At 33.3% G+C, this 19,810-nt stretch overlaps 4 protein-coding genes across 15 annotated transcripts in view; 3 read left to right on the forward strand and 1 right to left on the reverse strand.

Moving 5' to 3' along the window:
- The first annotated feature begins 652 nt into the window (after positions 1 to 652).
- Rab3 (RAS oncogene family member Rab3) lies at positions 653 to 5,066 on the forward strand. Of its 4 annotated transcripts, none has more exons than XM_081978878.1 (6): positions 653 to 837; positions 2,111 to 2,199; positions 2,462 to 2,683; positions 2,738 to 2,856; positions 2,957 to 3,128; positions 3,231 to 5,066. In XM_081978878.1, the coding sequence occupies exons 3-6, from the start codon at positions 2,462 to 2,464 to the stop codon at positions 3,375 to 3,377; spliced, it is 660 nt and encodes a 219-aa protein (XP_081835004.1). In that variant the 5' UTR covers positions 653 to 837; positions 2,111 to 2,199; the 3' UTR covers positions 3,378 to 5,066. The 4 variants fall into 4 exon arrangements, with proteins under 4 accessions (XP_081835004.1, XP_081835003.1, XP_081835001.1 ...); XM_081978875.1 differs by lacking the exon at positions 653 to 837 and adding an exon at positions 1,897 to 2,051; XM_081978876.1 differs by lacking the exon at positions 653 to 837 and adding an exon at positions 1,920 to 2,051 and having other exon boundaries at positions 2,117 to 2,199.
- A 114-nt stretch (positions 5,067 to 5,180) lies between these two features.
- LOC145728542 (pancreatic lipase-related protein 2-like) lies at positions 5,181 to 7,394 on the forward strand. The gene is made up of 11 exons (XM_081978872.1): positions 5,181 to 5,374; positions 5,426 to 5,583; positions 5,635 to 5,763; positions 5,817 to 5,966; positions 6,024 to 6,129; positions 6,186 to 6,290; positions 6,342 to 6,595; positions 6,644 to 6,755; positions 6,810 to 6,930; positions 6,987 to 7,172; positions 7,224 to 7,394. Exons 1-11 carry the CDS (start codon positions 5,245 to 5,247, stop codon positions 7,300 to 7,302), a joined length of 1,530 nt encoding a protein of 509 aa, XP_081834998.1. The 5' UTR covers positions 5,181 to 5,244; the 3' UTR covers positions 7,303 to 7,394.
- Positions 7,395 to 7,656: 262 nt separating this feature from the next.
- LOC145727912 (uncharacterized) overlaps positions 7,657 to 19,810 on the reverse strand; it is a 38,474-nt gene continuing 26,320 nt past the window's right edge. Inside the window, exons 5-24 of one of the 9 annotated variants that reach the window (XM_081977770.1) lie at positions 15,989 to 16,134; positions 15,389 to 15,604; positions 15,012 to 15,285; positions 14,748 to 14,846; positions 14,405 to 14,685; positions 14,051 to 14,352; positions 13,606 to 13,739; positions 13,402 to 13,549; positions 13,040 to 13,257; positions 12,911 to 12,986; positions 12,691 to 12,810; positions 12,345 to 12,415; positions 11,924 to 12,037; positions 11,583 to 11,597; positions 11,079 to 11,195; positions 10,858 to 11,027; positions 10,433 to 10,761; positions 10,207 to 10,373; positions 9,941 to 10,152; positions 7,657 to 9,392 (exon numbers count right to left, since the gene is read on the reverse strand). In XM_081977770.1, the coding sequence (XP_081833896.1) occupies positions 9,265 to 9,392; positions 9,941 to 10,152; positions 10,207 to 10,373; positions 10,433 to 10,761; positions 10,858 to 11,027; positions 11,079 to 11,195; positions 11,583 to 11,597; positions 11,924 to 12,037; positions 12,345 to 12,415; positions 12,691 to 12,810; positions 12,911 to 12,986; positions 13,040 to 13,257; positions 13,402 to 13,549; positions 13,606 to 13,739; positions 14,051 to 14,352; positions 14,405 to 14,685; positions 14,748 to 14,846; positions 15,012 to 15,285; positions 15,389 to 15,604; positions 15,989 to 16,134 (3,337 nt within the window). In that variant the 3' untranslated portion in view covers positions 7,657 to 9,264. Of the gene's footprint in view, positions 9,393 to 9,751; positions 9,789 to 9,940; positions 10,153 to 10,206; positions 10,374 to 10,432; positions 10,762 to 10,857; positions 11,028 to 11,078; positions 11,211 to 11,582; positions 11,598 to 11,923; positions 12,050 to 12,344; positions 12,416 to 12,690; positions 12,811 to 12,910; positions 12,987 to 13,039; positions 13,258 to 13,401; positions 13,550 to 13,605; positions 13,740 to 14,050; positions 14,353 to 14,404; positions 14,686 to 14,747; positions 14,847 to 15,011; positions 15,286 to 15,388; positions 15,605 to 15,988; positions 16,135 to 19,810 lie in introns of all 9 variants that reach the window. The other 8 variants (XM_081977767.1, XM_081977774.1, XM_081977773.1 and 5 more) reach the window with 8 other exon arrangements.
- LOC145727725 (gustatory receptor for sugar taste 43a-like) lies at positions 16,827 to 19,125 on the forward strand. Its single transcript, XM_081977541.1, has 8 exons — positions 16,827 to 17,028; positions 17,080 to 17,273; positions 17,327 to 17,702; positions 17,751 to 17,848; positions 17,901 to 18,071; positions 18,120 to 18,188; positions 18,242 to 18,331; positions 18,406 to 19,125. The coding sequence occupies exons 1-8, from the start codon at positions 16,827 to 16,829 to the stop codon at positions 18,463 to 18,465; spliced, it is 1,260 nt and encodes a 419-aa protein (XP_081833667.1). The 3' UTR covers positions 18,466 to 19,125.

A 19,810-nucleotide genomic window follows, 5' to 3' on the forward strand; every position in this document is an offset into this window, starting at 1 on the left:
TCTCCATAATGAGCTTTGTTCACCTATTTAACTTTGTTAATTTCACTATTTCGTCATAACATGGGTCTCTCTGTCTCTCCCCTTGTAAAAAGACAGTAGTCACATTGGTCGACTGATTTGAGCTCCTGAAGATGGTCATTTATATGACCGAAACTTGTCGAGCAGACCTTACCATCTAAGGTCATAATAAAAGTATTGTGGAGAAGACTGTTTGTCATTTCCTTCCTTTCGTACTCCTGCGACTCCACTGAAAGAAAATGGACTACTACTTCTTTCTGAAATCGATATTGGTTGAATCAGTATTGTGTTCTTTTGCAAAGGTGGACAGATGTCGCAATGTGCAGTCAGTTTATGAAAAAAGTACTTTTTTGGTCCACCCATAATCAAGCATCACAAATCTCATTAAAAACGATTCTAAAATATGTAGTTGAGTTCACAGCAAAAGTATTTCAATTGGTATTACTTGAATGAAACGAATATTCTAGAGGATTAAATACAGTGGTATTCTGTCTCAACATTTCACTATATTGGAATTATCCACCACCAAATATTTAGTATATCTGATATAAAGTTTAATTTTCCCGCTTTCTACCTTCCCTCCTTCGTCAGCTTATCGATTTTCCCGAGCGAGGCCTTTCCATGAAGCTTGAAGCTGAGCAGCTGATCGATTTCGGGCGAACGAGCAAAAGTCCCCGCCAGTTATCCCAGTTTTGTTCGGAAAAAACCTCCGGAAAATTTCGGTTGTTTTGTGCAGAATTTGCGTTCGGTTTCATTCAGGGATTGAAGCTTTCGTACAAAAAGAAACGTTGTATTCTAGCTAGTTGAATTATAGCAAATGTAAGTAAAAACATCGTTTTGTTATCCAACTTGTAAACACCCACACTGTTAACGCCATCCATTGATTAAATGTATCTGTTTTTCAATACAATTACATCAGTTTGCGATTAAACGTTGGATTGTGAGTACTGAAAAGTTATGCTGATTTGACATAAAATTTTCATTGTTTCAAAACAAAGGAGCTAAAATTTATTAACAATTTAGTAGTCTCCTTGGAATCAATTTGTAAATTGCGTGTCAGGTGAATCCAGCTTTTCTAAAATATTAATGCTCATATCAAATTCTTTTACTGAATATGTTCAAACATTGACCGCAATATTTGACCTAAAAAGACGATGCGCGAGAACTTGACATGCTTTTGGAAAATTCATTAATTATACTCTTTGAGCCACACTGTGTCCTTGGTTAAAATATGTGCATACATTAGTTTTTTTCTTTAGTTTCTTTTTTAAACCTAAAGTTTGTTCACTTAAAATACATTTTTGCTAAATCTGCCTGTGTGCGTTGAATTAAAACTTTTCCAATAACGACATTTTGTGAGGTATTGGATGTATATTCAATTTAATCAATATTCCTTTAAATGTTTCATTTTGTTAAATTTTGCAAGACTAAGAGAAGTGTTTTAAATTAATTGCTATTTTTTGGGCAAAAGTTTTATATTATCTATTGTGTCCAGATATTTAGCATTTCTAGTATTATTTGTTACTGAATTTCAGGTTGACTTTAAATCAGTAAATAGCGCATTACTAAGCTATTTACAAAATTAAGGCAGTAATGCCATTGGATTTGTACTTGATATCACCCGCCTTTTAAATAATTTAATTGTTGACTAATTAAATGGAATTATTTTATTAACATCTCTAAAAGCAGAGACATTTTAAAATTATTAGGTATTGGAACAGTTTTAATAAAAACTTTCACGTACCCAACTAGAAATTTGCTTTTGTGCTGAATATTTCTAGACACGACAGAGTAAAACTTTTATCGTTCTTGTGACTGTCCTAAAATCAACTAACTCATTTTGCTGGCAAAGTTAGTGTTAAATCTAATACTGTAGGAAATTGAAACAGATAGCGAGCATTTATCGAGCAAATTAACATTCGAATGGTTACAATGACAATTTTGTACGTACAGTCAGTGCACCCGTAAGGTTTACAAGGTTCCACGTATTGTTTGTGTTAATTTTCACAGAATTTTTGATATGCAGAAAACTGGTGAATTTATTTTGTTTTTATTTAAATGAGTATGGTTATAATAAAATGAAATTCATTAGGAGCAGATGGGCAATTTGAATTAAGGAAACAGCGCTCTCGGTTTCTATCCTGGGTGGAAATTCCATTAGGATACTTCACAGAGTACAACGTAAGTGGCAGGGCTATCCAACGGCTTTTGAGCAGAAAGTGGTTTAAATTTGCTCTAAAACCCTGTTTTTATTAACGACGCTTTTCGTCGTAGTTTTAATACAAAACGTCGATATTATGCACCCATCTGGCAGGTTCTCATGCTTATAACCCGTAGCCTAGAAGTAACAAATCAATAACTTTATTAGCACAGAGTATTAAAAGTTGTTTAAACTATACTCAAGATGATTGGCTTGAAACGTACTTAACTGATGGTTTTGCAGATGGCTGGAACTGATCCAAAATGGCAAAAAGACGCTGCGGATCAAAACTTCGATTACATGTTCAAGCTGCTCATCATCGGAAATAGCTCAGTAGGAAAAACATCGTTTTTATTTCGATATGCTGATGACAGCTTTACATCAGCCTTTGTCAGCACAGTTGGAATTGACTTCAAAGTTAAAACAGTGTTTCGACATGACAAAAGAGTGAAATTGCAAATTTGGGTATGATTTCAAAATCACAATGATTCACACTATAATTAACACATTTTTTTTCAGGATACAGCCGGTCAAGAACGTTACAGAACCATCACTACAGCTTACTATAGAGGAGCAATGGGTTTTATTCTAATGTATGATATTACCAACGAAGAATCCTTTAACAGTGTTCAGGACTGGTGAGTTTCCTGGGAAAAAATAGCTTATATAAATGCTTCAAACGGTTTCATCAACGCAAAATTGAGTAAATTTGCATACTAAAGGCGTGTCAAATTCCAGGGTAACGCAAATTAAAACGTATTCGTGGGATAACGCTCAGGTGATCCTGGTGGGAAACAAATGTGATATGGAGGACGATAGAGTAATTAGTTTTGAGAGAGGAAAACAGCTTGCCGAACAATTGGGTGTGGAGTTTTACGAAACAAGCGCCAAACAAAATATCAACGTTAAGGTAATTAATGTGTTTTCAATGTTTTATTAAATGTAATATTGTGTGAAGTACATAATATTTCTTGCTACGATTTTCTGTGATTTTACTAAATAATTCTTGTAGGCCGTTTTTGAGCGTCTAGTTGATATAATTTGCGACAAGATGTCGGACAGTTTAGATACAGATCCGACCTTAATGTCAGGAAGTGGAAAAGGGCAACGTCTCACCGATGCTCCTCAGGGATCTCAAACTGGCAACTGCAACTGTTAATAGCATTTAAGTTTTACTTATTCTGTTTAAAAATATTTTCTGTTACAATCTTGATAGCAAACAATATGTGTGGACAAACCTTTAGCATTAGTTTTAACAATCACTGTGCTAAATACTATTTCGACGTTTATCATTACGTAATATAACTGCCTGATAACGATTTATGTCCTTGTGAAGCTAGGTTTAACTGCTAAACTTAGATTTACAAAATGAATTGAAAGTCAAGTGAATTTCCTAAATACCATCGACCACTTTGGTAAACTTATAGAATTTTTCTGATGAGACTGACTGAAATTCCACAAAAGTCATTAGTTTAACAAACCCGATCATTAGTTTGGTGGAATTCCTAAAGCGTTACCTTAAACAGTTCAATCAAATGAATGTAACGAACATTCAACGAAATATGCGTAAGGATTATCAATATCCTCCACGCTAAACTTTCTGGACCATTTCTGGCTTTGGTACAGGATTTCTTTATATGTTGTAATAAAAAATGAAGTCATCCCCGTCCTTTTTAAAAACAACTTCTTTCCATAGCTCAACTTGCTTTAGGACAGCTTGTGATTAAACAAAATTAGAACTTTAAATGGATGTATATGGAATAAAGGAAAAAATAAACATTAGCTAAAGCTAGATAATAATTCTGATTAAACGTAATCTACAGTTTCCCATCCTCATGTTATACCATATTACTACTATTGTTAAGAAATAAACACGTCAATATTAGGAAAATATTTAAAATAACCTGTATATTTGGTACGATCCTGAAACATGTTAAAACAATCCGGTTTATTAGGAATAGTTCATAAAATATTCGCTTTGAATAGTGATTTTTGGTCTATGTTTTGTACGCTTTTGTAGGTATAGGTGAAGCGATGTTGGTTGCAGAATGTTCGCTTTATCAAATTGGTCAAATCAATGTTGTTAATTAAAGTAAAGCAACAATCTGTAAACCGCTTAATGTGAACAATACGTGAGTAACTAGCATGATAATTATTATTTTTGTTCTTCAGTCCATTTGCTAAAAAAAATTATTTATAACAAACTAGTGACAATAAAGGTTTAAAATGGTACCTACATGCCTTGGTAAAATTGGCTTTGAAAGACATCAAGGAATACAAAATTAATTAACAAAATGTTGTTACTAGTGTATTTTTAACATTTAATAGATCCCATCCAGTTAAGCTGCAATTCTTAATCCTACTATTGTTATGTCATAATATTATAATATATTTTTCCCCAGATGGGTTAAACTGATTTGTAAATCTTTAACTTGTTTTACATAACATATCTTAGGCCTAAAAGGCAGTCATTATGTATTCTAGAAGCTTAAGAGCTATATGTAACGTATTAATCTGTGTAATTAATTTGGAAAGTCAAATAAATGTGAGATGTAAATAGTCGTTATAGTTAGGGACGTTAAATAGTACTAGAATGTGGAAAATTCAGACAAGGAGCTTTATTTAGAATTGGACAAAATGAAGAAGCTGCACTTTTGTATTTTTGTTTCGTTTCCACCTTTTTAAAATTTATTTTTACGTGTTGTTTCTAAAAATCATAAAATATAAAGACTAACAAAAGTCTATGCTATGAAAATATTATAATTATTGTTATGATAAATCAATTGTTTCTATGTTATCGCACATTTATGTAAGATGAATTCAGCTGTAATATATAGCCGTAATTTAGTATGTTTGTTTTCTTTAATTACAATCTTCCAGCGAATCTCAAAAGCTTTGCATTGCACTGCAAGAAATTATTTATGAATTATCAAACTGGAGATTTACATAGGTTCAATAATGTTTTGACATAATGTCAAACTATTAAACAACTGTCATGTTTCACTTGAAAATTATTCTTTTTCCAAATGCTCACATCTATTATTTGCATTTTATTAACACTTAAAATTCCCATATTTGTTACTGCAAGCTCAGACACAAAAACCGAGTTGGATGAAGGCCTAATCACTACGACGGATGTGAATGTTGAAGGGATAGGTGACGTTAATAATTTAAACTTTAAACATTAGTTCTACTGGACTTTTGCAGATACTTTTACGAAATGCTTTGGCGAATTAGGCTGTGTGAGTGCCGACCGTAGTTGGTTTCATAAACGATACAGACCAGTTAATTTGAAACCATCAGATCGTAATGTGATCCAAACTGAATTTGTTCTTATCCGAAAAAACCGAACTGATGAAATTAAAGTAAGCATACCATTAAATAATTGTGCTTTTATAGTTCTGGTTTTGTTGTAGAATGAAATATTCACTCAAGTAGTGACTAGTAGCACAGAGTCGTTAGAAAGTGCTGGCTTTACTAAAGGTATCTTTTTGTTTGTGTTGATACATGATTTCACTAGTTCAGGATATTCTGGCTGGATTAGAGTATAAAACTGAAACAACATTTACCATTTTTCACTTTAACGGCAAATTTTCAGCACATTTCTAAAATCTTCAAATCTAGAACCAAAAAGTGCAACATAGTTTCAGTAGACTGGCATGCAGGAGCAGGGCCTCCATACGATCAAGCTATAGCCAATGCTAGAGTAGTGGCTTTGGAAATTATCTACTTTCTCAAGTTCTTAAAAGTTAGTAAGTTGTACCATTGCTTTCGTTAACAATTGAAGAATATCAGGAATTAACAGGAGAAGCACGAACTTACGTTTGAACAAGTTCACCTTATTGGCCATGGAGTGGGTGCTCATATTGCTGGATACGTTGGACATGACATAAAACCTAAGAAAATAACAGGTTAGTTAACAAATACCTTAAACTCCAATAAACCATAAAAGGAAAATTATTATCAGGACTTGATCCAAGTGGACCACGATTCCAGAAAATGCCTCATCATGTCAAACTAGATTCTTCGGATGCTTCTTACGTGGAAGTTTTACACACAGATGGCTTGGAATGTACGTTTTTGCTTACATTGCGTGAAAAATGGCTTTAAAATCAGTTTGTAGATGAGAGTCAAGGCTCAATGGAACTGTTTGGACATACAGATTTTTTTATTAACAACGCAGAAAGTCAACCTGGTTGTCCTAGTTCTCAAATGAGTTACGATCTCTTGTCAGTGACCAGGGCCATGTTAAATGAAGGAGAAGTGTTGCCAGGTTGTAGTCATAAACGAGCTTTCAAGTACTATATTGAGTCGTTAGAGGTGGAAGAATGTACGTTTTTAGGGATAAAATGTGGTAGCTACATGGATTTTCGACAGGTGAGTGTAATGAAAATACGTTTCAGTTGGAAATAATTTAATCTACAGGGCAAATGCACTGATTGTCGACATAATTGCCGAACATTTGGACTGGTTTCCTATAAAGAGTCTAACAATGGTTCATACTACTTGCAAACAGCTTCAAGTCGTCCATATTGTTGTAAGCTTTTTTGTTCCACTAATCAATTCAATTAAAACCACTGTTTTTGATTAGTATTCCAGTATCGTGTGACTGTACAAATAAAGGGCACCAAATCCAGATATTTTGGGTCTTTTGACTTTTTTTTAATAGACAAAACCCACTTCTTGACTAAGTCATCAATGTTGGCTCCCAGGTTAAACAACATTTACATGACAGACAATGCAAAAGTTACTAAACTGTTTATTTTAGGGACTTTAAACCAGGTGGGGACAATAGTTTTGTGTTTTACGCAGGCGTACCAGAAATGGGTCAAATAATCGAAGCCAAAGTGGGCTGGAAGGATAAATCCAACTCCTTTTGTCTGATAAACTGTCAGAAATCAATTCCGGTTGAAAGCATTGTTATTCAAAGTATTAACAGCAATACAAAATACAAGTAAAAATGTAGCTTTTAAGGTAAAAGTCATAATGCAAGCAAACGTTTTAGGCAAGAAATTAAGCTATGTCCAAAAAGCGGTGTAACTGATATACCAAATGAAGAATACTTGGATTTTTCTATATGCTAATAACTAAGAATAGGAAATGACAAAGTATTAGTTACAGGAATAATGTGAAAACAACATTGTATTTTTATTTATTAATAAAATTCGTATTCGTACATCATTTGTTTTAGTTGATTTTGACAAGTAATAAAATATCTTGTCTTTCTTTCTCAAAAAATTACAGTTTCCTATCCTTTGAAAAACTGATGACAGTTTCTGATGAACAATCTACAAAGTAATAAATAATTATGTCTTATTGATGTTACGTTATTTTCTTCAGACATATCTTTCGATTAATTAAATTACGTTACTTTATTTACACTTAAAAGTAGGGAATACTTAACTCTATTTGACATTAAATTGGAATAAAACACAAAGTTTCTAAGATCATTATATTTTTTTCAACAATAAATCGTTTTAAATTATCTAAAATTTACAAATTTTTCTCCGAATAACCTAAATGTTTATTTACAAATTTGTACAACTATCAAGTATTCTAACAGACGTATGCCTTAAAATTGCTTTAGGGAAGTAATTGATAGTGAAATGATTATAAAATCGTTATACATGGTATGTATTTTGTAGTAAAACTTTTAAAATGTGTTTAAGAAAGCTTTGTTTAATAATAGATCTCGAACACAACTGCAACAAATCAATACATTTTGTTACAATTAAAAAACAAACTTGTGCAAGCAGTGCCACTGACTGATTTCAAATAATTGTAAATATGATAAGGCATTTTAATTTTAATTATTTGTCTGCGAACCACTAATAATCTATACTCAACTAATTTTCCTTTAAATTTTTCGGATTTTTAACACTTATTATTTGATTTAACGAACAATATTGCGTAATAAGTAAGGGTTAGTATTTTCAGTATCAGTTAACCTGTCTGACTGTATAATTTACCCAATAAGAAGTTAGTCGGTACTCAAAATACCAGCCCTGATAAGTTCTATTGTTTTACAAAATTAATTTCAGTAACAAGTTCAAAGATCATTAAAGGGGTAAAACTTACTGGTTATTTCTTTGATAATAATTACTATACTTTGTGCGTTTTTATTTTGTGTATTAACTGCATATTTGGTTAGAGTGTGTCTGAACTTTGGTGTTTTAAATTTCCTTATAACAATGTGCTTATATTATTCAATTTCCTTTTTAGGTGGAAAAATGTTGTGACTTAGCACTAGCTGAATGTTAAAAGTAAACAGTTTTAAATTACATCCTATATTAGAGCCTTACTGTAATATAATATCGTGCAATAAACTCTAAAATATCAACAGTAGGATAAAATCGAATGACGCCTATATACTCTCTAAAACGTTAGACGGAGAAAAGCCTTAGTTAAATTGACTCACATTATAATGGACTTAACTGAAAGATATATAGAGTATTCAAATTCCCACGGCCGTCCAGGCTATTCCTATTTATTGTTGGACCCATCTTTTCACACACCCTTTTTTGCTTTTAGAAATGCATTAGTATGAATCAATTAACGCTAAGAGATCAATAAAATGTTTTCGGGAAGGAACCAGACTTTTATATGTACAGAATGAGTGTAAATAGAAATCCGTGCATAACAGTAATAATATACAGCCTATAGTTTATCTATTATTTTAAAAGCACATTTCATTTAAGAATCGTTTTAGTTATCAATAAAAATGCATAAGACTTTGTTTCTTCATTCCCTCAAATAGTTCTAATATATTTTGGCAGTAGTGTACTAAAAGAGTTTCAGGCAATCTCAATTTTTTTCCGATAATTAACTTTTTTTTTACGAAAAAGGAATTCTTATTCGCAATTCCTTACTCAATGGTCGTTTAGTAAAATATCACTGTACACGCTAAGGCCTTGAAATGTAGGTACCAATATTACTTCTAATTACTCCTAATTAACATCATCAATTCGTAATGATGTTCAAGTTTCAGACGGTTGACTTGCCGCCTAAATCGAAATGTATGTTCGTTCTAAACAACAAAACTAACTTCAAGTCGGATCCGTAGGCTCTTCTTTGTCTCTTATAGCCTTTAATAAATGGCTTCTTAGCTCAGATTCTGAACTTCTCCACAGTTTGACCAGGTCGTCTTTTGATAACCGATCGAGCGGAGATTTCCCTGAAATAAAAATTCTTGAAAAAAGTCACAAAGCTGATACGATGAGTTGGAAAAGACGAAAAGGGTTAGGATGGAAAAAAATATTCAATCAATTTTTGAATTCACATCATGCTTTGGTAAGAAGGTTCACTTATTATTGGTAAATAATTATTAAATTGTGAATTAAAGAGTCAAATGTAATACTTCTATGTTAAATAAATGATTACCATAATACTGATACAATTGACTCTTTAAACTTGGGGTTAATGATATAATTAATTATCAAAGTTTTAAACAATAAATTGAAAGAACATCAAGCAGGCGATTTAATAACAAATAAGTGCAACTAGAGGGGCGGGGGGGGTTTTCTACTGTTTTACCCTTAAGTTGGTTCTTTTAAGCCTCGAACAGTTGAACCTGAAAAAATGTATTCGTGAATCACTTCCATGATTAAAATGAGGATGTGATATGGCACTTATACTAAAAAAGAGATAAAATCTCTATTTTGAACTCAAAAATATACAGAATAATTTATTATTATCATATTCCACATATTTTCTAAATCTTACCAACGGAATTTCTAGGAGAACAATTAGGAGGAGGTGGTGCAGGTGGCAAATCGTCTTCATCGAGATGCCTTGACCTGGATCTGGATCTAGTTTTCACTTTCGAAGATGATGACTCTGCACTATCTAACGATTTCGACGCTTCCTGAAGCTTGTTTCGTTTTGTTTTCTCCGGAATAAGTGGATTTTGAGTTGGATCACCCAAACTTTGATGCCTGTAACCAAGAAATATTACTTTTTTTTTTAAGTGGTTAAACTTAATATTCAACCTGGTTTTAGTTCTTGTGGTTTTTGCTAGTGGAGGATTTCTTTTTGGAGTAACTTTCTCCATACCATCAATATCCTCCACTTGAATACGTATTTGGGGATTAGGACTATAAGCCGGTCTGGTACTGTCCACACTATACTGTTTCTTCGTTTTGGCTTTCAACTCCGTCTAAATTGTATTATGAGTTAAAATAATTGATAAACCAAACCAAATGGGAATGATCGAACCTGCAACTGATTTATAATGTTTTTTCGACTCTTGGCAATTTCATCGTCCGATAAATTGCTTTTCTGATCCAACTTGTCGATACTATTAAAACTTTTCGCAGCTGTGACCGGTATCGGTTTTTCAGTGTTTGTTAAAGTTTCGTCGCTTTTTCCTAAGGTAAGACTATATTGCGGCTGAAGCTTAGTTTTGTCAAATGACCCTTGATATTTCGGCAGAGTGGCAAGTTTTTTGCCGATACTCTCGCAATCTGAAAGTTTTCGTATCGGCTCCGCTGATTTTGTCGATCCGCAGTCAGAAATATTTTCTATAGAAAGAACCGGGCTTTTGCCTGTAGATAAAAAAATGAAAAGTTTAGTCGTCAAAGTTTCAATTTATTACAACAAAGTTTAGATTCCTATAGAAATTTTTTTAGAATAGTGATCACCTGAAAGTTTGCTGCCTGTGCTGATAATATCCAAATAACTTGAACGCCTGCTGTTAATATCCGGAGGTGATGTGTTGAGAAATGTGGAGGCGTCTTTACTTAGCCTTCTCCCTATGCTTGCACTTCTGTCAGCTGGGGTTTCCGAGTTAAACACGCTGTCTGTACTAAATCTAAAAGCAAACAAAATAACAACCAAACCAAAGAAAAACATGGACAATTACCTTCGAACATTTAAGGAGTTTGAACTCTTAGCTTTTTTGCTTCTAGGACTAAACAACTGTTTTCCAAACAAACCGGTAGGAGACTTTACTTTTCCCTCGTTGTCGGATTTCGGACTGCTTCGTAAAAAAGTTCTGTGAATCAGATTTGATAAACTCACATTACAAGCTACTCTACTTGAAGCACGTATCTAAAAATTGCCACTAGTTTTAATACGTATTAGCAGCCCAGTAAATCAAATAAATCTCCAAGTACATGATTGCATAGCTCTATTAACCAAGCTTAGTCTCCCCAGTTTCCGGGAGTTAAAATTACGACCAAATTACAAAATAATGGCTCTAAATCGTCAGTTAAGAGCACAAGCAGCAGCCAACGAGCTAATAACAGCAACCCTAAAGTCCAACAACTCGATAACGATTCAGTTCGTATAGTATTTTTTACGATTTTATTATTTTTTTATACTAAAATCACTTCTAGTTTTTGTTATTTTTTGTCTAATTTCTTACCTGGTTTCAGACGGACTAAGTGGATAATAAGTAATATTTATTTTTTTGGTGAAATATAACATTCTAGTAATAAAGAACTACTTAAAAATAGAGAATAAATTAGTGAATTTGTTATATTAAGAGACAAAGATGGAAAATTTGGTATTTTTTTGATCATTTTCTACAAGTCATATAAACAACGTTGTTTCTGAATATAATCATGGATCACCAATGTTGTTGCTTTAGTTTATTAAGTAAAAGTAGTGTGTTTGTTAAAATATATTGGACTTTTTTACGTTTCTGTAGGTTTGGTGTTACCCTACTCTCTTTATATATATTTTTGTGGTATTTACATTACTTACCTTCTTAAAATATTAGGACTAAGTCTCGATTTTTTCTCTTCTGGACTGTTATATTCCGAATCCACTTCAGTGAGTGCTTCCAAATGAGGCTGAGTCTCTTCCTGCTGTTGCTGCCTGCGAATATTACTACACTTAAGGAGGTAACTTTGCTCTTTTATTAAACCATACTGAGTCTGCAAAGTTTCTATACTATTGAGTCATTTGTCTAGAGTTTAGTGTACATTTGTATAGATGATGTATTGTGTTTTAAAGCAGTGTATGCTGTAGAGGAACTTTACAGACAATATGCAGTGTCAATTTAAAAACCATCTACCCCAATATAATGTGTTATTTAGACACCTTAATAAAATTTGAAGAATTCCTAACTTACCAATAGTGCAAATGGTTTCAAAACTGACACTCTGTATACTGCAAAACTCACCTGCGAATCTCCTGAATCATTTCGAAGAACTGTGCTTTACTTTTTCTTCGTCGGCGTTGTTCGTGTTCCTTCTGGAACAATGATAATGAAAAATATCTTGTCAGACAAGCAAAGCTCAAAAGAAATCATTATTATCAAGATAAAAGAAATTTCTGCAAACATTACAAGTTATTTATGATTTGACAGTTTTTGTTGGGTTGGCTGTATACAACAGAGCTGAAAAACAAGTAAAAGCAAAATAAACTTCATCACTTTAGACCTATTGATAAAACTACAATAACCAGTAAGTCATTAAGGGTTCCACATAGATAAGTAACAATAGATAGAACAAAACAAAATCACAAACCCTTTTGATGCTCTTCTGAAATAAGCTGGTGATTTGTCCTTGTCGTATAGTATGAACCAATTCCCTGGCAGCGTGGTGAGGCGACACAAGCTCCACACAGTTGATAAAGCGATAAAGTTTCTGCAAACAAAAACAAGAAAGGCATTAATGTATCAAATTTCGTAGATTGTGTTGCAGAGACAGCATTTTAAGATTTTTTAGTGAATATTCTGTAACAAACCTGACTGAAAAACATGATATTTCTGCTCCTCCACATGCTTTCTTTAGGTTTTTCACGCAGAATTGGAAGAACGTATCTAAAATTTTGTAAAAAAAATTATCTCGTAACTGATTGGAACACAAAACTCACTTGAAAAATAAATGTTCAACTAACAACGTTATTAGTCCAATGACAATTCCCATTCCCAGCAAAATAAACACTCCGGTTACTGCGGCCACCCCCAAAGGACGGGGTTGAGCGATTTCCTGAGCCAATTTGAGACAGGGCAGGCCTCCGTACCATTTCTCTTGCAGGATATCCATGTAGCCGTTGGACGAATATTTGGCAATCACAGCCGAAATACTGTCCTGGAATTTTATTCATAAACTTTACAGGAACGTAAGTCTACTTAAATTGGAGAGAAACACTAGAGTTTAATTGAAGTGGTTTCTTAAATTTTAGAGAGACGTGTTTAGATTATAAAAATCAATATAGCTATTAATTTAACCTACTTTAAGAGGAAATCCTTTGGTCATCCCTATTGCATATGTATCTTCCGTAATTGTATCCCCAAATTTTTTCAGTTTACAGCCGTGATCTGTGGCTCTATAATAGTCCAGAATGGGAATGTCAGCAATGAGAATATCTAAGGAGCCGTTTCTGAAACATTACTTCAATATTTATTATAAACTCCTCGAAATATGAATTAAACCAACTTTAACCGTTGAACGCCTTCATCAGCATCCCTCAGGGAGTACTTATTCATGTGCTGCCACAAAATGGGATTACCTTTTTGAATGTAATATTCAGCAGCTGTAGACCTTGGCGCCCCCACTTTTTGGCTCAACAACTACAAAAATATGATATTAGTTTATTCATGCAAAATCTGGCTTAATAAAACGTGAGGAAAATACAGAAATGAGAGTTTTAATGGTGATGGTGTACCACTATTTTCAATTAATTAAAAATATTCTAATGTTAATCCAAACATTAAAATTCAACGCATGTAGATATAGTCCGCCATATCGCGAATAATATGCATCTCAAATAATCCGATGCAAATTCCATCACAAATAATGTTTATAGAAATGATACCACTATATGTAAATTAGTCCAGTTTGTTAATTTGCATGTATGCAATAAGACGCAAATATAACTTACACTCCTATCGTTGTAATTACTGTTTGTGTTTTGGAAAAATAATCCAGCAATTAAGGCCGCAATGTTGGCTGTATAGCTGGCAACAAAGATCACAGAAAATCCGCCCCACACATTGATTAGAAACTTGTTTGGCCAGCTTTTTGGGGCTTTAAAGGCCACTAAGTGTCCGCATAATAATCCCCACATCACCCATAAGGCTGAACTCATACTAAAATTTTTTGATCTCTGTCTACCCCAAGGGTTTAAGCCAAACGGCGATAGCCATTCATAGATTGCCACTGCTATTGCTGTTATATTTAAACCTGAAATCACTTAATTAGTGCTGGAAAGGTCTTACTGCCAAACAAAACTCACTTATTAGTATGGCTAACCAGAGCTCAAAACTGAACGGCAACAAAAATGCTAATAAAGGTATTTCAGATTTTTGTTTGGGCGAGGCCAAATATGAGACACCACTGAAAAAATACGGGGCACTGAAATCTATCACTTCAGCCCTGGCACTAGTTACGCTCAATGCAGCAAAAGACATGTGAGCAGCACCACTAACTAAATCTCCTACAATCCCGTTCCATTTAGAATTAACCGGGTACACGTTTTCGGTTATTCGATGAGTTTTCAAAACTCCATCCTGAAACCTGCAAAACGTTCTTGCTAGTAAAAATTAAACTTTTGACCTTCGCACTGCTAAAACCCTTACCGATAACTTAGGAACTTCTTTTCCACGTCCCTTTTTACTCGATTAGACTTTCCTGTTGGTATTCTGGACCCGAACAATCCATCCGCTACAATGTATAGCCTTAAACAAATAAAAAGTTGTTGGGAAAACAACACAGATGTTGGCGAGTTTTTTGATATCTGGAGCAGTTTTTTCTGATATTCCTGGAACTTTTTTGTGGCAAAATTTTAAACATTTTTTTTCTTGCTGGTGTCTAATTTGTCTAGACATGTACGGTTAGCTCACCTAAAATCAAATTCTAGCTCTTGCGCGATATTTTCAAGCAAATCCATAGAAAGTCCATAACAGCAATTGGTACGATACTTAAAATTCTGGAATGGAAAAAACGTTTCCTCATCCATGTCGTGCTCGTATGGATGAGGATGATAATCTTCGTATTCTTCCATCAGTTCCTCTTCTTCTTCCGCCTCCTCTTCTTCTTCCTCGCGCCTTTGTATATTACTGAATACTAACGTCAGATTATCTTTGTCTGACGTCAAAACTCTGTAGCAGGGCAGGCCTAAAATTAAGTTGTTAAAAAATCTGAACTTATGTATAATCTTTGTTCTTTTATATAGCTTTTAAAGAATTGCATTGGATTTACTTCTAGAATTGAGACGTACCTCTAAGACACTGACCGTCCTCGTCCAATTCACTTTCCATAACGAAGGGGGGAGCGAGGGCAGTAACGACCCTGAATACGGTTCTGGCACGTGTAGAAACTGCCGCTACTGACAGGTCACCTCCAGGCCAAATAATCGTATCCACCCTTACATTTCGTCCTGACACTAGGCCCACTCGTTTCCACTTTAGAGCATTTGCGGTTTGTGATATATGATCTGGAAAACGAGGCGTTAAAGAAATGGCTCGTTAAGCACTGTGATTTTGGTGACATATGCTCTTGAAAAACCGCAGCCAAAGTTCAGGACCCAAAGCTTTCAGTAAAATTTATTAGGACGAAAGGAAAACGTATTACAGCTGAATGCTGAAGAAAGAATAATTATGTATTGTTAATCAAATATCGAAAAAACTTGTCAGAAACATTACCCAAACAAAAAAATCCTGTAGGCCAACTTTTGCAGCTGCCACATATTTTTCTGGATTAAGGTTCTGAGGGTCTCTGAAGGAACTTTCTATTTTAGTGACTCAAAAAATTAATGATCAAAAATTCTGCTAAAACTTCTCCATATTTGAAGTAACATAATAATTATTTTGTAACTTACCTGTCGTACTATTATTAATGCTACGTTCGGGAACTAAGTTCAGAATCTCAAAATTCGCAACTAATGATTTGTCCAGTTTTTCAACGGCAATTTCTTGTGTAATTTTTTTCCCCGATAGGGCTTCTGTACATCCTAATTTTAGTTCTCTGAAACAAAAAAAAAACTACTGTCAGCAATTGATCAAGTTTCAAACTCATTTTTAAATCCTTCAATAATCTAAGCACTCAAGTACTATTTACCTCTAATTGTGATGTGTGAAGAAAAGCACATTTTATTTAAGGAAAATTGTTTGATCACTTTTTGTGGGAACTACATTATCATGTCCAATATTTGTTAAAGATTTAATCTTTAAAGTGAGTTTTACACTCTACTACTTAGCCTGGCATAGAGTGCTTCTAGATTTTGAATCGGTCAACAGTAAACCAACTTAAAATGGATTATACAGTTAGGTAAGCAGAATTTTGCACTATTTACTTTTTTATTATAGGCAATATTGAGTTTTTATTGTAAAAATTAAAAAATAACTGGTTGAACTTCTATTAAAATAAGTTTAGTTAGGTTAACATATTAAAAAAAAAAAAACGTATTAAATGTGTATTAAACAACGTCACGCTTTAATTACGAAGGTCATTAAAAAAACGTGTACCTACCAATATTTATTTTTCGTAAACTGATTTTGGGCTGCATTAATAAATCAACACCTTGCATTAAAATACGAGAAAATTCCATTTACACAGCTACATTAAAATATCATTTGCCACCAAATTTCGTTTTGTTAATAATGCGCTATAACGTTTTCAGGCTGGTTTCCAAATTCTTTTGGAACATTTGGTCCAAAATGAAGGAAGTGCCCAAGAACGTTAAACTAGATTTCAACCTGAGAGTTTCCAGTAAATTTTACTCCAATATTAAACACTTGGTGTTTATCAACAGAATAGCAGGAATATTTCCAATTTCGGTATCCAAAAATGGTGACTGCTACTGTCTGAAGTGGTCTTGGCTTAGAGTCATTTTAGGAAACGTTTTTGTTTTAATATTTGGTGACTATTCCAAACACTTCCTAAGTAATTTAGTAATAGTTTGGGTTTCAGCAATATTAACTTTAGTTGGTCTAACTTTGTCCTATCATGTGGAAGTAGTGTACAATGTTAGACTAAAAGGTCTTTCAGCCCTTTTGTCTACAATGGCTGAAATATTAACCCTCTCATTTACTTGGTTGATAGGGCAAGTTTCCACATCAATTTTGTTTAAAGAATTTTGGAAATATTTATTGTTGTTAAACAAGGTAATTTACAAGTTTTCTCACTTATCCCAATTTACCATTTATTAAACTTTTAGTTCGATGAAATAGTAGGGCCAATACCAACCAAGAAAAAAATTCCTCGTCTTATGGTATTGGCTTTCGCCTTTACTTTTACATGTTTGGGAATGGATATTTATATGTGGGCTGAACAGGTAGTTCCTGAAACAGGTGTTGTTCAATTTATGTGGCAAATGGTGCCATTCTATTTTACTTATGTCTATACAATGATATTGCAAATCAACGTGTGGGTGACTGTTTACTGCATCACTCAACGTTTAAGGAGATTAAATGAAATATTTAAAATATACTCAGAATTTTCCATAGGCGCTGATGTTGACATTTACCTCATGAGAAAACCTCCCATAAATAAAATTTTGCGTTTAACTGACAAACCTTTAGTACACTGCAATAGTAAGTATGTTAAAACAAAAGAGTTTTTGTAAAAAGTTTACTTTTTAGGGTTAACTAAATCTATGTTAAAGCAGTTTATTGAAGCTTACGAGACTTTAACACAAGCTAATCTGGCTTTGGGCAACTTTCTGGGGCCTGTTTTGAGTGTACGTGCATTTAATTACATTTTACAGCTTAATAAGCAGAGGACATTTGTAGATGCTTCTAGTTAACATCATTGCATGTTTAGTCATCACTCCTTACGTATTATACCAGCAAATTGTGAACGCTAAAGAATACAACTTTCTATTTACTCAAAGTTATTGGATGACCTGTCACATTTTAAGGCTTTTGTTCTTAATTGAACCTTGTCATTCTGGCCAGAATATGGTGAGATTTTTATTGGTAATTTCATAATAATTTTAATCACTTTAACAGGGTAAAGAAGTTAAAAAAACTATTAATCGTCTGGCAACCTTAGAGCTGCCTCAAGAAGTCTACAAGCAGGTAAGAAACGAGTAAATCTTCTAGTATCGAGGGAATTATATTTATGTTGACAGGTGGAAATCCTCTTATTGATAGCCAGTGAAAATAAAGTGGAATTTAATGCCACTGGTATGACAACTATAAATCGAAGGCTCTTACCTACAGTAAGTAATATATATTTCTAAAACTTGGCTCTAGAATAATTATATTATACTGTATTACAAATCACTTTTTTCAGATTGGAAGTGCAGTATTTACCTACTTGGCAATATTATTCCAGTACAAAAGCACTGATTAATAAACTTGCTATTAAGTAATGCTTAATCTGGAATTGTTGCTCTGTTACCCACTCTAAATCAAACTATGCTTTAAGTGTATTCAAAATAAGAACTTTCCAAACAATCCCAACCCGAAACTGCTTTCCCCACGTCTGAAAAGGAAATTGTTCTGTATTCCATAGCGCGGATTTCCCAAATCTGAAATTCCTATGCACTACATTTAAAGAAAATGGTTTGAGTTGGCAAATCCCAATCGAAATGTCTATGTAGGTAATTGTGAGGTGAAAATCCAAACAATGAACAAAGAGCAAATGCGGTTTAGCTCAGTTGCGCAATTACTTCACTTGTGCTGGTTTTTTTTCTATCCTAGAGCATTGGAAATGTGTTTCAGTATCGGTTTTACCGTCTTTGCTAGTCTAGTAACAAGAGCAGAGCAAATAAAAAGAAGAAGGTGTGGAAAGTGTTTAGTTTTAGAAATCTATTTAGTAGTTTTTCCTTACATTAGTAAGAGAAATCTACAACATGCTATTATAGTAGTCTCAATCTATACAAAAGCTGTGTAAGTAAATAAAGTCGTTACAATTTTAGTCCCTATGTCGTTCTAGCCTAAATTAAGCACTTACAGTTATTTGCCTCTAAGGAGCAGTTAGAAACTTTGCTCTTCCCACATTGTCTTACTTTATTACACTCAGGAACTACCTTAATTTTAGGGTCAATCATTGTTAAAGTGCATGTAAATTTCTGTAGAAATTAAACCAACTTACTTATATAATGTACAAATAATTCAGCACTAATTAAAGGTTACTTAACAATTTGCGACAATGAAAAAATAAATTTTTTGAAATTCATGTGTAAAATTCAGTTAATTAAGGTGTCAGATATAATTACAGTTCAAACTATTTATTGCTACATGGATACTTTTTGAATTTTTGCCTTCAAAACCATAAAATTGCAATAACATCAAAATAAAAATAATTTATTTCGCACGCTGATAAAAATCATGTTTTATTTGACATTTTTATGGTTTTTATTATAGCAGACCAGTGGCACATTAAAATAAAATAAATCTTTTATAACTGTAATTTTAATAAAAAGGATTTTTCTATATTTTGGACTAAGGGATTATAATAATTTTGAATAACTTTTTGAATTTAAAACAATGCTGTCTAGCAGCTTCTGCTTATAATACCGTCAAAATTTTGTGTTATATTGAATAATAACAACAATCAAATCTCACTTGAAGCTTTTATGTACATACCAGCGTCCAAAACACAAAACAAAATTTAGTCTTCATAACTGTAATTGACATTGATTGAACAAACCAATTTATATACGGCTTCGGTTATCGATGGCGATACAAATCAT

The sequence above is a fragment of the Ips typographus genome, linkage group LG4 (genome assembly GCF_016097725.1).
Source record: "Ips typographus isolate SLU linkage group LG4, UJ_Ityp_2.0, whole genome shotgun sequence".
NCBI lineage: Eukaryota > Metazoa > Arthropoda > Insecta > Coleoptera > Curculionidae > Ips > Ips typographus.